General features: G+C 51.9%; 1 protein-coding gene across 1 annotated transcript; it reads right to left on the bottom strand.

The window, feature by feature from the left end:
- Window positions 1–10534: 10534 nt before the first annotated feature.
- Window positions 10535–16502, bottom strand: ARL9 (ADP ribosylation factor like GTPase 9). Its single transcript, XM_040599825.1, has 4 exons — window positions 16281–16502; window positions 15787–15955; window positions 12850–13025; window positions 10535–11717 (listed from the first exon to the last, which is right to left on the bottom strand). Exons 2-4 carry the CDS (start codon window positions 15800–15802, stop codon window positions 11538–11540), a joined length of 372 nt encoding a protein of 123 aa, XP_040455759.1. The 5' UTR covers window positions 15803–15955; window positions 16281–16502; the 3' UTR covers window positions 10535–11537.
- Window positions 16503–18220: the final 1718 nt, after the last annotated feature.

The raw sequence follows: 18220 nt of genomic DNA, 5'->3' as shown, positions 1-18220 counted from the left end.
CACCGGTATCTGTTTTCTCCTTAGTGTTTGCAATGTGCCTTCTCCCTTACACCGAGGTGAACTCTGCTTTTTTGAGTTAGGCTCCAGAAATCCCAGTGCAGAGCTCCATTATTTTGCCCAGGGTCACACAACTGAGTAACTGAAACGCAGAGATTTAACCTGCCCGGGTAACTTGTATCAAAGCTGCATGCAAAGCAAAAGGCTGGATCTGCCCATTCTCCAGGCGTTTGAGAAAACGGGTCCCAGATCCAAGCCGACTCCATGCACATGCCACCCCAACGTTTCCAAAGTCTGGACAAAAGCTTTGCACCTTATCAAATCCAGGCCTGGATCTGGAATTTTGCAGCCTTTCGTGTTTCTACTTCTGCCACAAGCACAAACCTTTGAGTCTCACTAAGAAGATCTCTAAACTTTAGCAAAAATTTTGAAACCCAAGGTCAGAAGTTGTGTTGCATCAACCTACTGTGTGCTGTCGGCCTTGGTTTGCCACACTTCCTCGTGTGAAAGAACAGTTCTTGTGCTGGCTTCCCCCAGCAGTTGTTTCATTACTTCTTTCACTATTACAGCAAAAAAATAAGAGAGAGAAACTCCAGACATAACCTGTCCTAGGGGGAGGGCTTCCCGTATTATGTCAAATCCTGCTCATTTCCCCTAGTGACTATTTCGCCTTAAGGAATGACCATTTTATGTAACTCCCCAGATGCTTGTAAGAAAGTGTTGCTGCTGGGTGCTGCCTCTGCGCCAAGTTCAAGGAGGTTTTCCAGCCACAGCCCAGCCCAAAGGGGATGTTCCGAGGGGTGGCGGGGGCAGCTGGCACCAGCAGTGGGTTGTGTTTCTGGGCGAGCTCAGTGGTTAATTGGATGAGCCAAATCTTGGATCCGAGCAGGACAAGCTGCCTTCTTAGCAGTGTCCTTCACCGTGAACCCATCTGGGTCACACCGAACCAAGCCTGCGGGAGGCCGGGGGGAGCAAGGACAGGGCTGGACAATTCCGACCGGAGCAGGGCCAGCTCCCAAAGCGGCCGGCCAGCTAACACACCTCCACCTCCTCAAGGGAGGACAAAAGCGGCCATGCCTTCGCTGCTGTCACCAGCACACCAGTGAGAGGGGCTGCCCCACCTCTCAGTGAAGCTGTCCCAGCCAGGCATTCCCTCACCCTCTTTGGAACATCCCACCCAGCACGTCCAGCAGCCCAGGCTGAGGCCAGATGAGTCATGCTGGGTGGCATTAATGTGCTACACTGTGCTATGTGTCAGCTGGTTGCTTTTTATAATTGCAACTAATAATTAAGAAGTCCCAACCAATCATTCCTACTGGTATTAGAAAGTTCCTATTTATTCTTTTTTGATCCTACTTCCACCTCGAAAAATGCTTCTAAAATCACAATCCATGTAGCGTTAGCACACCCAACCATGTAAAATCCACACATTTTGGAAGTGGAAGGGCAGTGCCTGGATCACACTGGCCAAACCCAAACCAACAAGGTGCCATGGCCTGCACAAAATGGGCTGACAGCTGATCATCTCCCCACGGGAGGGGAGCAGCACCTACCTTTTGCAAGGCTGGACCAGTTTCACAAGCCTTGGTGTGGCCACCACATGCTTTGCAGCCTTCATCACTGGCCACTCAGCATCCCACAAGAGCACACAGTCAGAATGCAACCTCTTTTCCCTAGTCAGCTCCAAGGTCCAAGGGCTCACAATTGCCTCCTGAGCCAACTTGGAAACGTGTGGAAGAACAGGGAGGAAGGTCCTTAACACGCTTCTGGCATTCAAGGGTGACTAGCCTGCAACTCAGAGTACTCAGGTTCGCAGCCACTAACTGCACACAGATGGGACATGATCCTGCTCACAGCTGTGTCTGGCACCAGACAAGCTGTGAAAGGAGAAACCACTGTCCGGCCAGTCCCACCGCCTGCCCTCCAGCCTCTTCTTTCTCACAGTCCTTCATCCACCTCATCCCCCAGCACTGGAGATCCCAATTAGACACTTGTTCACCTCCCCCCATCCCCACAGCTGCAGGCTAGGCACAGGTCTGCTGTTCTCTGGGGATGTCTCTGGGGGTCAGTTCATGCTCTGGATGGAGGGTGAGTCCTGCTCTCCAGCCCAGGAAGCAGCTACTTCAGCCGTGCAGACAACAGCATGCTGAGGGCTGCCATGAGGAGTGCCAGCAGCACCTGTGCCCTCCCATGCAAGCTTCAGGTGATGCTGCCTTTCCCCACGAATGACAGATTCAGGAAAGCTGCACCCATAGCAGCAGCTCACCCTCCTGACCCAGGGCTCTGTGAGATGCTGGAACTGGGAGGATGCTCTGGCCAAGGCCACGATGTTTGTAACCCGTGCTGGCACCTGCATGGGTTCAAGGATGGAGGAGGGACGTGCGGACACAGCTCACCGCAGCAGCCCACAGGGACACGCTCCCTTCCCAAAGGGGTGGGCTCCCAGCACCCTTAGTCTGCAGACATGGGCACATGAAGGAACGCTCCTACTTTCTCAGCACCCATTATTTTTCTTTCACCTGAACCATCAGGTAATTTTGGCACTATTGGGATTTGTATGTTTTAGCCAGTATCACTTTTTTCCCCCGCTGTCACCCACTCACAGCCAGGAGAGGAATGCCTGTAATGAGAGCCTGTGAAGGCAGGTGAAAGCGCAGAGAAATTTCTTTCAGCATAATGTTTTTCATATTCATCTTCCTGGCTGAAATAATATCATTTTCCTGCAAAGGAAAGAGGTTCAGATTTCAGGGTAAAAGTGCTAGTGTAGTTAACTGCATTCCTACAGCAAAAGTGATTACTGCTCCAGCATGGGACTTCTTCCCCTATTTTATTTTGGTTACAGATGCCAAGGTCGCTCCAGCACAGCCTGACTTATTTCCCAGCGGGAGACTCCATCCAGAAAGCCTAGCCTTTGCCATGGAAATGAGCGTAATCGGAGATTGCCCCCAGCCCTTTCACCCCTGCCAAAGCAATGACCCGCCTGAAAGGAGCGAGTTCAGAAATATGTCTCTAAATTAGGCTTCTGGTAAAACACTATTAAAATATAGATAGTGTTTGCAGGCTCATGTCCCCTGCATACACAGATAGGAGCACAGCTGCCCAAGTACAAACATGCCTGTACTCCCTGGGAGCTAAACAGCCCATTCCTATCAGGTTTCTCCACTTTCCCAGGCTGCTTTATCAGGGGATGCAGCCCAGATGACTCCCTTGGCTCTCCTGCTATTCTAGGCTGCTCCAGCCTGGCTGTTTTCTGTCTCTCAGCAGGGAGATTCGCTTTCAAAGGCAGCATCTCGCCCCAAAAAGGCAGTTTCTCTCTGCACACAAGCCCCAGCAGAACCAGGCAGCTTCTCCCCTCCATAGCACATCCATGGGCAGGACGCAGGGTGTAAAAACTCAGGACAGTTTGCTACATCACTGTCCCCTCTAAATGTCCCTCAGTCACCTCCTCACCCCTCTGGGCAGCAGGAACTCTGGGTGCAGCACCTTTGGCCGGGCAAGATCCAGGATCTGTCGGGAGGCCTTACTGCTCAGTGCAGCTGGTGAGATGGGCTGGGCAGGGGACTGGTGAGGTCTGGAAACAAGAGTCACAGCATCGCCGCTCGGATATTCTCCCACACCAGTTAAACCAGGTTGCCGCTGGGATGTTTAAGCCTCATGTTTGCTGCGGTAGAAGGCAGCTTTATCTTGTGGCCATTTCCAGTGTAGACGCCACTCATCCCATGCAAGAATCCAGAGGTCCCAATCCCAGCGGAGCCCCTGCTCTGCATTTTGCCCTCTGTTATACCCATCCTCTGTTCCTGTATTTATCACTTTGAAGTTGCACTGATGCTACAAGACCCAAGGGCCTACCTGCAGCACCCTATCGGCTCTCTGGCCTCCCACCTTTGCTGCAGGTAAGCAGCCTAGTATTTTTTATGTTCAGACAACTTCTGCAGCTGATCAGAAGGGAAGCAAAAATCTACTAGGGGAGGACAGTCCCAGATCATTGATTCCCATCTGCAGCTGTACAAGAAGACAGATCTTGAGGAACAGCACAGAAGAGTTAGTAAAAGGCAACTCACAGAGAACGTGATCCTAGCAGATGGTATCCTAAGTCTGGTTAAACATCCGTGCCTGCTGCATGTACAAAAGTTGGCACTGGTGCACATGAAAAAGCCATGAACAAATGGGCATTTACACTTGACATTTCCTGACTTTAAAGGTAAATGCCATTTGCATATTCAGAGTCCTCTTTTAAGCGCTCTCAGTACATTGCTTTCAAAGTCTAGGCCTTTCCCTGGACCATTTCAAGAAACCACTCTGCAACACGAACCTGGCAGCATCTCTGTTGTTCAGCTCTGCCAATTTAGAAACCTCTTTGTTGCAATGGCTTAATAACACCTTGTGCTCTTGCAGTTCCTTTCATCTTGGGATCTCCCAAGGCTAGCCTAGTGCATGCTCATCCAGCTTTCCAACAGCCACAACTGTTGGAAGATGCCCGTCATCACCAAGGAAGAGGTGAACAGAGGTGAGCAGAAAGGGCTGTCAGACAGGCACCGTTAGTCAGAGGCACAAGCTCTCAGGAGGATGACAGCCCCTGAACCGATGGCAGTGGCAGAGGGAAAAAAACTACAGACACACGTGTCTTGACATCCCTCCAGGTAGGGGGAAGCCAGAAATGCAACACAGTTTCATCTCCATTCTTATTGCTAGGACTTCTTACAGACTAGCAACCACCATCCCGTCTCCAAGAGAGCTTCACCCCCTCCAACAGAGCTACAGATGAGTTCTTCAAGTAATGCAGCATCACCCAGCACCACCGAAGTTTACATTTTTTACATAATTTTTCACTCCTATTGCCAAACGGGCTCGGTTTTCACCATGCAGTGACAGCAGAGGTTTAACACGAGGCAAGAGACCTGGATTCTTTCCAGGATGCTGCGAGATTTCTCTGCTCATGGCACTTCCTAACCTTTATCCTCAAGATTTAGGCCAGGCTCCAAAAGGATGCAGGGGATCACTAATTGTGCCCAGGTGCCTGGCTGGGCTGCATCAGCCCCAATACAGACAGGGAACACTCTAGGGACAGTCCCTCTATAGGCACAGGTGTGACACATACATGTTTCCATCAAGGCATACATGCATGCACATGACATCTCTGCCTCCAAGCCAGAGCAGAGCTGTTGGCTGTGGGAGGTTTGTTACAGCAGAGGAACATGCTCCCATGTGCTTGGAGACTGAGATCAGGGCTGGCTCCTGTGGCAGCTGATCCAAACCCAGAGCTCTAAGCAGACCAGTAACAACCACATGTTGCAGAAGCCCTTCCCACAGCCAGGAAGCAGGCATGAGGAAGGAAAAAGGCACCAAAACTTAGTAACCCCCAGTTCCTCCTAATTCTGAGAGTCAAGCACTCAGGGTTAACTGTGCTCCCATAGCACTTTATTCCCTGCTACAGACAACCACTGTTCCAAGCACAGCCTGATGGGGCTCAGGGCATAGAGCTCCCTGTGGGGCAGCAGTGGAAGGAGAGGGACATGGCATCTCCCTGTCCTGGTTTCAGCTGGGGTAGAGTCAATTTTCTTCTCCGTAGCTTGTGCAGTGCCGATTTGGAGTGAGAATAATGTTGATGACACGCTGATGTTCTTACTTGTTGCTAGGTAATGTTTACACTAAGTCACAGACTTTTCAGGTCCTTGGGCCCTGCCAGTGAGAGGGCTGGAGGGGCACAAGAAACCAGAAGGGGACACAGCCAGGGCAGCCGAGCCAAACAAGCCAAAGGGTTATTCCATACCACAGAACATCATGCTGAAATAAACTGGGGGGGACTTGGCCAGGGCCTGCCAGTCGTTGCTCGGGGACGTGCTGGGCATCAGTCAGTGGGTGGTGAGCAGCTGTATTGTACATCACTTGTTTTTTTTTCCCTTCCCTTTCAATTTTATTCCCCTCCCCTTCTCTCTCCTTTTCATTACAATTGTTGTTGCTATTACTGTTATATTATTTCAATAATCAAATTGTTCTTATCTCAACCCTTGAGTTTTACCTTTTTTTTTCCTGATTCTCCTCCCCATCCCTCGGTGGGAAAGGGGAGCGAGCAAGCAAGCAGCTGTGTGGTACTTAGTTGCTGGTAGGGTTTAAACCACAACGCTCCCCTTCCCCTGGGAGCCAGCACATCCCCCGATTAGAGAACACCTCTGAGCTGCCTCCTTCCCCAGGATGTGCTACCACATCACTGACCTGCACTGGTGCTTGCCAAAATCTCACTTGGGTTTGGCCAACGTCACTGTTCTTGATGATGGTCGAGCTGTCACAGCTCCCCATGAGAGGGTCCAGATCGTCTCCTGGTTTCCCCACACAAGCCTAGCAAGAACAACAAGGGTGTGAAATTTTAGAAACATGCACAAGTGTGAAATGTGCTTGCTGGGGTGATCCTTCCCTGCCTAGGATGGGATGCACGCACAGTCCTCGTGGCTCCCTGCAGCTATAGTGCTGCTGCCTAAGTACTCACCCTCTCTGGCACTGAATTTCCTAATGCTGTCCAGGTGGTTGTTGCCAACTCAAAAAGGAAAGAGCCTTCAAGTTATGAGTCTGATTTTACAGTTACCAGTAGATGCGCAGAAAGGGTCATTTCATTACATCTCTGAAACCCCTGGGGGAGTTTCATGATTGCATTTTTCTTGCCTCACCATTACCACCTAACTATACCACAGGTATGACAGCAAAAATAACAATAATGTTACAGCCAGGGTGTGCCATGGAAAGTGGGTGAGGTTTTGCAGCACGTTAGTGGTTACCCTCCTGTGCCCAGGGCAAATTTGGAGCTGCTCACCCTCCACTGAGAGAGAGGCCACGGTGGGAGAAGGTACCAGGGTAGTCAGGACAGGGAACAGCATGACGATGAGTTTGTGGAGCCTTTTTTGAGCACAATGACCCACATCCAGACAGGGGAGAAAAGATGTTATCAAGAGACTGTTGCTCTGGCTTGTCAAGCCATAGTTTGACTGTGTAATGCAGACAGCAACTCTGTTGCTAATGCCGGACCACGTCCTTCAGGACACAGCAGCTTGTGGGTCCGATGAGGTCCAGTCTCTTTGCACCACAGCACCATCGTACCCCACAACATCTCCATGGGTCTCCGCAGGTGGGGCAGCAAAGGCAAGAGTTGGGTCAAACCCAGTTTTTGGATTGAAAACAAGAAAGACCAAGCTGAAGAGAGCCCCTCACGCACTGAACATCTCAATCTGGGTTTTGGAGCCACTTCTACTCGAGGGGAACACAGCAGCAAGACAAGGCAAAAGTTCTGTGTTGGCTGAGGCCACATCAGTCCCCAGCCTTCGTGCAAGGGCTGTCTGAGCACCAGCTCCCCTGGGATCATTTGCAAAAGCTGTTTTCTTGGGTTCTGCAAGTTCTTGTACCCTGTCGAAATTGCAGAAAAGGCCAAACATGCCATTAAACATACAGTTCAACCAACAAAGCATAAAGAAGCTACTGCTGTACTCAAGGCCATACAAGCCGCTCTTGAATCCCCCTCCCTCTGCCTCCATCCCTTGCGAGAGTGCAATTAAGGGGTATCTCTCTCTCTCCAAGTAACTTACCACCTATTTAATCTGGTGAACTCACCAGCCCGTGGATTTTTGTGCTATCTCTTGGATTGCAGAGACATGAATTTGCAATTCTGCCCTCACTGCAGGGTCCCTTAGGGCCATGGCAGGGAGAGGGGGAAGGTACTTTTCTGATTAATAACGTGCCATGCAACACCAGCAGGTAGGAGATGGATGATCTCCCAGCCCACAGGAGCCCAGACAAACAGAAACATGTTATCAACACTCCTGTGGTTTACTGCAAGACACCATGGAGACAGCACTGTTCCCACATGGCTTTGGGAACACAGATGAAGATGTATTTTTTTTTATTTATCATTTTATTTCAGTCTATTTAGCACAGAGGTCTTAGATGCTATAGAGACATAGGAACACAAATGGTCTGTGCCCTAGGAACAGCACTAAAAATGTTTTTACTGAATATTCATCAGACCAAAACCTTTCAGGAAGATCAGATATCACAGTCTGCTCCTACTGACCAAGTGTCCCTGGCTCGAAATCCCAGTGGCTGGGAAGCACTTGTGCTTTGTGAGCCGCGGTACAAAGAGAAGGACAAGACAATGCCAGTGCCACAAGTGCGTTGCAGAATTCCCTGGTGTTATGGACCAAGCCTATACCCAGCCACTGGGGCTGCAGGTGCCTGCCCCCAGCCAGTTGGGGGACAACCACACGACGCAGGCAGCTGTGCAAGTGCCCCACCGTGGAAAAAGCAGAGAAGGTGAAAGCCTGGGGTATTGCTTCCCTGATTAGTATCACTTGGCAAAAAAAGCCGCATAGCTCTACAGAGGAGCAGGGACACCAACAGAGATGCTTTGCTGACAGAAAACAGTCTATGCTTTGGGCACACACTGTGGTTTCTCTGATGGAGCAGATACCTCTAGTGAGACGCCAAGCCCTAACAAACACTTGCCAGAGAGCTCAGCACCACAGAGACCCTTGCAATGGCAGGCTGCTGTTAGAGCATCCTCGGCGCACGCTTCCTGCAAGATGCCTGCTGAGTTATCTCCCCATCACACCTAACCGCCGGTCACAGCCAGCACTGCAAACACGGCTCCCATTAAGATCCCACAGACAGAACTGCCTGTAGGACTTTGGCACCCTGCCACCAGTTCAAGACAGGACATGCTCATGAAGGCAGCCGTCATTTCAGGAGCCAAAAATGAGTTTCAGCTGTTCATTCCCAAGCAGTTCCCCAGAGGCTTTTCCTTGCAAAGGTGCAAGGAGGTAAAGGATTACCACAGGAAGGTGTCCCCCTCAGCCTAGCAGCGTCGCAGAGCTGGCACCGTCTCTGCAGGCAGGCTCATTGCTTTTCCTCCACTGCTGTCACAGATCCACAGCCAAACCCCGTGCAAAGTGCACGTGGCATTCGTGACCCACACTGCTGCCTTGGTCACTGCTGCACAAAGCTTGCACCATGACCCAGCCAAGGAATGAGTCACACATACATCCAAATCAGATCCCTCAACTCACTTGACAATTGTTGTTTTCCAACTAAAAAAAAAAAAAAAAAAAGATTCCTCTCTACTTTTTTATCATGGCGAAAGCTCTGGACAGACAGGGGTACCCACACAGGATGCACCTGCAGCAGCTCTGCAACTTGACAGAGTTAAGCTGCCTCACTCACAAGGGGACAGCCCTGGGGGAGCCTTTGCCTTTTGTGCTTGCCAGCAGGGAAAACTCTGCTGCAGACAGACACAGACACACCTCCCCTCTGCCCCTGAGCCCACAGACTCATTGCTTAAGGGGGATCAGGTCCCTTTGAGACCAATTCCTCGTAAAGCAGAGTCCCAGCTTCCATTTTGAAGAAGCAGGACAGAGTTGTTTGTCATGAGAAGCAGAGGCAAGGGCAAAACCAGGCATCATTTCCTCTGTGTGTTTATCATCGCGTCATCCAACATATCAACTCACCGCTCAAAGTAAATCCCTGAGACCTCCCTGAGAGATGTGGGGCACAGCCTGGACACCAGCCAGGAGGCTGAGCCTGGGAGGGTTTCTTACCTGTGGCATGAGCTTGCAGACAAGTAACAAGAAGCTGCAAAGACAAGAAGAGGTGAATTTAAAGGCTGGGTAACTTCTGCAGCTCGGGCTGCCTGCTCTTCAGCGTGAAATAATCACAAGGCAGATTAACTTTGTGCATCTCCTTAGGATACAGTTGCTTGCAGGTATTTGTGTTGGGTTTCCCCAGCAGCTTCCCGGTGCAGTTGCACAGCAGCGCGATTGCACATGAAGTGCTCCTCTCCCACGAAATGCTCCTCTCCAGGGGTGCTAGCAGCCCCCGAGGCTGCAGGACAGAGCACCCCAGCACCACCTCCCCTCACCAGCACCCTCCCCCTGGGACGAGTCACAGCACCCACTGCTAACCCGCAGGCTCCCACCTGCCTCAGTGTGGCCGCCCCTTATTCCTGTCTTCAAGCACTTGAAGGGGACGTTTCAAGAGCGTTGGGGGACCAGCAGCCGTACTAAACCGGGACTCCGCAGCAATGCGAAACAAGCTGCCATGTTTTAGGGGTGGGGGGCAACAGAAGAACTACAGATGTGGTGACACCAGTGCCATGGTGAAACCAGGGGCAACTTCGGGGAGCCACGTGTCCTGACGGTGGCTGCAGCCCCACCAGGGGCTGGCATCGCTTTGCCCAGCAGGCACTCTCAGCTACAGTGCCAGGGGGCTGCCAGCACCGCCAGCTGTGCCGTGCCCAGGAGCCCTCCTGCCATCACAGCCCCGAGACCTGCCATGGCTGGGGGAGGGGCCAGGGCCAGGGGGAGATGCCACCAGAGCGGGAAGGGCTGCCCCACTGCCTCCGCCACTTCATCCCCACCCACCGGCACAGGGCCAGGCCACCACCACGGCGTGAGCTCCCAGGTCTAAAGGTGAGACCTGCTTTAAAGGCGGCCATCCGAGTAAGGCCTCCAGGGTCCCCAGCAGCACTCCTCATTGGAGTAAATGAAGCCCAGACCACTGGTTAGGGCAAAATTTTCTGCTTTATGCATCTGTTCCAAAGGACAAAACCGTAAAATGCTCATACAATAAACACAGCTGCAAGTCAGGTCCTTGACAGATCTGCTCCTGGATCACGCTTCCTGGAGCGTAATTATGAGGACACCGGGAGAGTGACACACATCAGCCACTCACATTCCTCAGCTGCTACGCTAACAGGAATTACTTTCAAAAAACAACAGGTTTTTCACATGTAAGGCTGATTGCTCGAGGACAACCTGGACTAAACTGAAATAAGCCGCTCAGCCTGATGAGGGAGTCTCCCACCTTTGGTGCCAATTTAACTTAAACGCTTCCAGTCACTACCTTAAATTACAGTTTTGTTTTTCCCCTGTAGGCAAAGAAACACCTCATATCTTATTGCTTTCATTTTTCTTGTTCTTACCCACTGAAGAAGCAGTAACCAACCCAATTTCCACAGATTACTGGTTTGCCACTCCCTTAAAAGCTGGCTCCAGTACAGCAACAACAAAAATTGTCACTGTCAAAATTACTAGTCACAGCACTTTAAATTTCTGACACTGTCAAGAAGCAAGGTCTCCTTTTTAACACAACACCACTGTTAACAGGGTTCTGTAAAACCTGTGAAGTAAACGTATTTGAATTTTAGCCTGAGACATCAACCCAGGTTAAATTCACTGGATACGACTTTGTTCCTTTGAAATCAATGCTCGATTCCCACCTGGCAAGAAGACATCTCAGCCCACCTAAGCTATATATCCCCTTAACTCTACTGTCTGAGAGACTAATTTACCCCTACAAATACGCTAAAAAATAGACTACTTTTCAAATGTATTTTCAAACCACTATAAATTACATTTTCTTACCAATTAGACATCTTTTCCAGAGGAATTCCACACCCACAAGGAAAAGATACCTGAACATTTCAGTCACCATGTGGCAAAGTGACCAAACACTAACACCTTGTTTCCCTCAGCTAAAAATACCACATTGTAGGAGAAGAGTTGTCACTGTGTTTCCAAAATGAGCTGCGCTATCAGCTCCTTGGCATCCTTCATGCCGGAGGAGATCTCGGAGCCATCTTCAGCCACGTGAGTACCAATCAAGAACATCTTTCTCTTGTCCCCAATATCAGACAGTGCCAGAGCCTCATGGATATCGGTGATGCAATATGCACCTTCGAGGTCCTGGTAAGACAAAACCAAAATGAGCCTGTTAGCTGCAAGAGGCGGCGGCACCATTCCTGCGTTGCAAGAGGTGGCAGCGCTGTTCCCACTTTGAGCTGCTGCTTTTGTCCAGGGAGGGGAAGTGTCTCAAAGGCTCTGGGGGCACCATTCTTAGGTACCTTCTATAAGATCAAGTTCCCATGCCCTAAAATACTTCAGGCGGGGAAAGATGTTCATCCTTAACTAATTTCTTCCCAAAGAAATATGGGTACAGTTCTGTTTCTAGTAATTCCAGTGTTTTTGAGAACAATGGAAGACTTCCAGTACAAGGCAGACAAAAGTCTTGCTGGCCCAAGACACCAAGCGCCTAGCACAGAGTTATAAGAACAGGGCAAACATACAAGAGCCATACCCTGCATACCTTCTCAGCTACCAGCACTTCTAACCCTGGGACCTAGAGAATCAATAGTAAGATTTGTGTTTCATGAAGCCAAAGCTTGCACTCGTGTTCAAGAGTAACACAAACGACTACTAGCAACATGCCTAAGTTACTAGAAATTTAGGAGGTAACAACATGAAGCAAACTGAGCACATGGCACTCCTAAAAGAAAATCTGGGCATAAAAACCGGGGGCTGTTCTGTCACCTGAACATACCACAGGCACAACTATATTCTAGGTATAGCACCAGTCACTGACACTTTCACAAAGATCTCAGGAGAAAGCACTGCCTTGGGAAGAAAGCTGCTCTTTCATGCTTCAGCAGCAGACGTAGGAGCAACCAACCAGACAAGTGCTTCACTTTTCAGTTGCTGCTAGGTAAAGCAGCACTTCTAGACAGATATTCAGAACAGAAACTTAACTCCCATTCTAACTCCTCTCCCTTGCAACTCTCAAACCTTGCAACTCTACAGCAGTTTCCACCAGTATTTCCACCCACAGCTCTGCACATCTCCCGAGCACAGGACCTGCATTTTGCAGGTCCAAAATTCAACCTCACACTATTTTATTTTGGCGTCAACAGGTGTCCCAGAAAGACCCTCAGCTCCCAGCCACGTGGCCTCCTTACTAGCACAAAGTCTCCTTTGAAAGGTGTTGTTGCTGGTTTTGGAGCTGCTGCCAGCCCAAGCTCAGCTAGCAGCAGGGAACTCATACCTGCTTGTTAGCCAGAACCACCACCGGCAGGGTGGAGTTGCTCTGGATCAGTTGATGAAGCAGCTGTTTCGCCACAGGCAGTCGGGCATGATCGGCCGAGTCCACCACATAGATCAGCAACAGCACTCTTGGCAAGTACATCTTCCAGTAGGAACGCAGAGATTCACTGCCCCCGACTGGAAGAGAAGACAGCAGCACAGGATTCACCAAGTAACCCAAGCAGCACTGCTCCCCGAGGTGCTGACAGCAGGCCCCGAGCTGAAAACCCAAGGTATTTGGGTTACCAAAACTCAAGGTATTTGGGCTACTGTATAGGAGACTGGAAATAGCTTTATTTTTTCCTGTCAAGTCTCACGCAGGCATATGTGTATGCTCGGGGGGGTGGGGATATCTTTCCATTTTAAGCCATTGAGAGGATTCTGGACTCAGATTCTTTATGGTTGCTTTCTGCCTTGTTGGTTCTTGCTCTCAAGCAAGTAGGGAGAGTAGAAAGAGGGTCAGTGTCCACAAACACCACGTGAGAATGTCCCCATATAACCTATCTCCACATATCCACCTCATCTTAAGACAACGCAGGCCTACAATTTCCAAAGAAGACATTTAGCTCTGAGGTGGGGAGAGCTCTCATCAGATCTGTGTGACACTAGGGACTAGTTCACAACTCCCACAGCTTTCATACCGTCAATAACCAGAGGTGCTTAGGAAGAGAGAAAAATCAAGCCCCAGCAGACTCTTCAGGGAATCCTTGGGAGAAGCCTTTGCACAGGATACATTTCTACCTCGGTTCTTCTCTGCTGGATACAGAGGAAAACCATCCACCCTCAAAACCAGGCTTCATAACAATTCTGTGGTGAAACCATATACAGAAAGTTACTCGAGATTGTTGTTCCCATTGGGAGTTTGCTGAGCTTAATAGGAGTGGGACTAGCTAACAGTATATTAAATATTTCCGATGTGTTTTCAGCTCTCCAGGTCTTCTCCTAAGTACACCGCAGAACCACTCACTCAAAAGTACCGAGGTGCTCAAAAGACACGGGTAAGCCTCCCAAAAATAGCAAGTTTTCAAAGCAATACATCTGGGATTGCCTATAACTGTCTCCTGCCTTACACAGGAGCTCTTTAAAAAACTGACTGGCCGGTCAGCCATCTTTTACTGCCCTCAGTGACTCTGTTCTGTTTCAAAGCCATTTTGCTTTCGCTTAAGTCAAAATGATTCAGTAGTTTCAAGAATGTAGCAGGGGAAGCAGGGCATGTCCACCTCTTCTTCAAGAGCCCCAGCGTCTCTGCAGGCAGAACTACAAACCTGCCACTGCAGAAAGGAGACAAAGGGCTGTGACTGACACATCACACTTGGGACAGATGCCTCTGATTCTGTACTGTGGTGTTGTGGGGGCTCACCACCATTCCCTTTGTTAAGTGCATTCATGCATAGCATAACCCAGGGGTCAGCAACCTCACAGAGAACTCTTTCTTTTTCCCAAACCAGTAAGAACTCAGCAGAAGCCAAGAGCTCCTATTCCTTGCAGAGACAAAGTACCACTCACTTATCTATATGATGGTACAAGGATGGAACAGTTTCCTGTTTGTCTAAGCCAGCAAAATAAAAACCCTGCTGACTGCTGATCACCTTGTGCCACATGATCACAGCATAGGCTGCTAACCCCTGGACTAGGCGATGGTGCAGACTGAGTAAGTAACCGGATTAGAGAGCCATGCACGGATTTACCTGGCTGAAACTGGCCTGAGACATTTCATTTCCCATGGGTCTGATTGCAGCCATCACATCTCAGTCACTACCAACCTGGACCAGAGAGGGAAGGACGACTCAGAAACAACAGGTTCTGCCATGGGGTGTGCAGCACTGGGCCCAGGCCATGCCCAGGCAGGAGCAGAGATAGTGTGGGTTTCTCCAGGCTCGGCTAGACCAAGCACTTCCACATAGGAAACACAGCTATCTCATACCTCCTAGGAGAGAGACACAGACTACAGGCATCTCTGGAGGGATGATTTCCCCAAGCCACTGCAGAGATTCCTATGGTAGTAGGACTAGGAATAAAACTGCCTTAGTGGCCTCCTCCTCACAACCCAAAAACTTACCTGGGAACAGCACAACTCCTTTAGGCCTGCTGACAAAGGTACAGAGGTGTCTATGGGCTAGCTGCTAACTGAGCCAGTCAAGCACTGGTACGGTGAAGTGCAGAAACAGCAGGAACAAAGAGCAGCTTCTGCCCCCACAGAAGGCAGGCACCGATGAGGCTGTCAGCCTCTCTGTACCAGGGACTGATGCGACTGCAGGGCCTCTACCTTCCCCACCGGCTAGCTGCACCTAGAATAGCTGTGACACTCCAACAGCATCATAGATGCTCTCTGCAGGCACAGATAACACCCAAAAATCAGTGCTAAGGACAACACAGAAAGTTCAGCAAAAACCTACAAACACTCACAAGCCAATAAAGACTAGAAAACACAGCTTATGAGGCTTTTAACAAAAAAGTATGAAGGTTTTCTCCTCCTCCTCTCTTCTTTCACGCTATTGACTCTTCTTCAGCTCTTGCCCTTTGCCAGGCATGAGCCACAAGGGGAAACCGTACAACACACACTGGCCCACTGGCCAAGGACCACGACACAGGGCTTACTGGGGAGACCTCCGCTTTGGGCTGGTTTAATGCCACCAGGCTTGCTACCCTTCCCTCTCTGGGAGCAGAACTCCCTGGAGGACACGGCTGAACGAACTGAGACCTTCTCTAGCACGAAGTCTATCATGTCCTTCAAAAAGCAGGGTAGGAAAGCTGAATCCCCAAGGAGAAAATAATCACAATTTCACATTATCTGAGCAGGCATAAGGGAACTTGGAGCTTTGAAAACACGGGCCTGACCGACCCCTAGGGCACAGGACAGGAACTGATTCTATGTTCCGTACTAAACAGGTGCACTCACTCTCCAGGAATTCCATCTGGGTCTCTTCGGTGTTGATGCAGATGGCATTGAAGCCTTCGGTGGGAGTCACGCTGCGCTTGCCACGGTTGGTCGCCAGGGCCTGGAGCACGCTGGTCTTCCCGGCCCCATCCAGGCCCAGCACCAGGATCTGCTTGCCGTGTCCCTGACCCTGCAAAGCGAGGGGCAGCAGGCTGAGCCGGGTGGCCGGGGCAGCGCACAGCTCGGTGGGGCTCCGGAGGGAACAGCGACAGCCGCTGCACAGCGGCGGAGAGACGGGGCCCGCCGGGCACCAGCGCACGGCGCCGGGAAGCCGGGCCGGCCTGCCCGGCGCGGCCGCACGGGGCTGGGGAGGCCAGGGGAGGCCAGCGGAGGCCGCGGCCCGGCCCGCCCGCCCAGCCCACCCCGCCGCGCTGCCAGCGCAGCCCCGCCGAGCGGCCCCGCCGGCGCCCCGCGCCCCCGCGGCCTCACCCGCCGCCCCGGCCCGGCCCCGGTACCTGGTCGGCGGCGGGCGGCGCGGTCCGGCTCCGCTGGCACGCTCGGTCCCGCGCCCGGGCCCACCAGGCCCAGGCCGCCACGGCCGCACCGCCCGCCAGGGCCAGGGCCGCCCCCCACCGGGCGGCGGGCGGGCGGGCGGGTGCACATGGCCGCCCCGCGAACCGGCCCCGGCCCCGCACCGGCCCCGCACAGGGCGCCGCCGGCCCCCCCTGCACGCGCACGGCGCCCCCCGGCGCCAGCCGCGCTCCCCCCTGCGGGTGCACCGTCCCCGCGCGCCGCCCGAGCCGGTGCCGCCGCCCCCCGCCCCCGCCCCGCAGCGGGGGTTTGCCCCCGCCCCCGGCACCGCGCCGCTCCCGGCCGGCCGGGGCTCCGGCCACGCTTGCCCAGAGGGGGCGCGGGGAGGGCGCAGCGCTGCGTTCCCCGCTCCGGGTCACCCTCCAGCAACCGCACCCGCAGGGCACCCCCGCTCCCCGGGCACCCCCGAGAGCGCCGTCTCCAGCAACGGCCGCTGCCAGCGCCTCCCGACGCTGCTCCTCCGCGCCCCGCTCTTCCTCCTTCAGACCCAGCCCCCTTCCCAGATGCTCCCAGTCAAGGATAAAGGCTGGATTCCACTTCGGCTTTGACTCCGTGGGCACTCAGGCTGTGCTGTTGGGGTTTTTTAAGCCACAGTAACACTCCCCTTGCTTCCCACCTCTTCGGGCCCTTTACATTCTTTCCGGGACAGCAGCCTTTCCCTTTCAGCCTGACATCTGACTACTCTCCCCCAGGTGCTATTTCTACGCACTGAACATCCATGTACGGTGTCCTGGTTTCAGCTGGGATGGAGTTAATTTTCCTCTTAGTAGCTGGTGCAGTGCTGTGTTCTGGCTCTGATGTTTTTAGTTGTTGCTGGGTGATGTTTATGCTAAACTTGTCAGTTCCTTGGGCCCTGCTAGCCAGAGGGCTGGGGGAGCACAGGGAACTGGGAGGGGACACAGCCAGGGCAGGAGAGCCAAACTGGCCAAAAGGATATTCCATACCATATGGCATCATACCGAGTACATAAACTGGGGGAAGAAGGAGGAAGGGGCCTTCTGGCATTACGGCGTTTGTCTTCCCAAGTCACCATTACACGTGACGGAGCCCTGCCTTCCTGGGGATGGCCGAACACCTGCCTGCCCATGGGGAGTGGTGAATGAATTGGTTTGCTTGCATGCACGGCTTTTGCTTTACCTATTAAATTGTTCTTATCTCAGCCCCCGAGTTTTACATTCCTTTCCAATCTACCTTCCCATCCCTCTGGGTGAGGGGGAGCCAGCAAGCAGCTGCGTGGTTCTTGGGTGCCGGCTGGGGTTAAACCTCAACATATGGAAAAATGTTTTTGCTACATTCAGACCAAAGCACGCGTTTCAAGAGATGCTTAGGGGGTACCTGTGGGGCACCAGGAGAGCAGACACATCTTCCATCTCACCACCAGATCCCACTTGGGAAGTGCAGTGCCTCTTCAATGCAGCCCATCACCACAACCAGCCGCTTTGTTTTAGCTCACTCCTGTTTTGCCAAGCCCCCCAGGATAAGGCAGCTGGCTTGCAGAAAAGGGGACACCAAGTCAGCTGCCACATGCTTTGCCGTGCTTTCTCCTAACAGCCTTGTTGTCCCCCTTCACATTACCTGCTCCTGCATAATCCAGCCCATATGTTGTTTTCCAAGACCCTTTGTGCCTGTGCTTGTTAGTGGTCAATGACTGACTGGGATGAGACAGAAGACAGTGCTTGCATCACACAGACACACTGTCAGATAATCTGTTGAATGCCTTCACTAACATACACAGGAGGAACATACATTTCAAGTTCTTGATTATTCCACATCTTTTAAATGTTTGGCAACACAGACAGATTTCTTCTCAGGGGCTGCGTTTGAGTTTGATGGCAATACCCTAAGTCACAGTGAGGGCAAGCAC

Source organism: Falco naumanni, chromosome 1, assembly GCF_017639655.2.
Source record: "Falco naumanni isolate bFalNau1 chromosome 1, bFalNau1.pat, whole genome shotgun sequence".
Lineage (NCBI taxonomy): Eukaryota > Metazoa > Chordata > Aves > Falconiformes > Falconidae > Falco > Falco naumanni.
Note: the sequence above shows the minus strand (reverse complement) of the source record. Positions and strands in the feature narration are given on the sequence as shown.

Bases quoted from the DNA above. Each gene is read 5' to 3' on its own strand.
- ARL9 (XM_040599825.1), bottom strand. The intron at 11,718-12,849 runs GTATGAGTTCCC...TTGTCTTACCAG, and splicing joins TGGTTCTGGCTAACAAGCAG to GACCTCGAAGGTGCATATTG.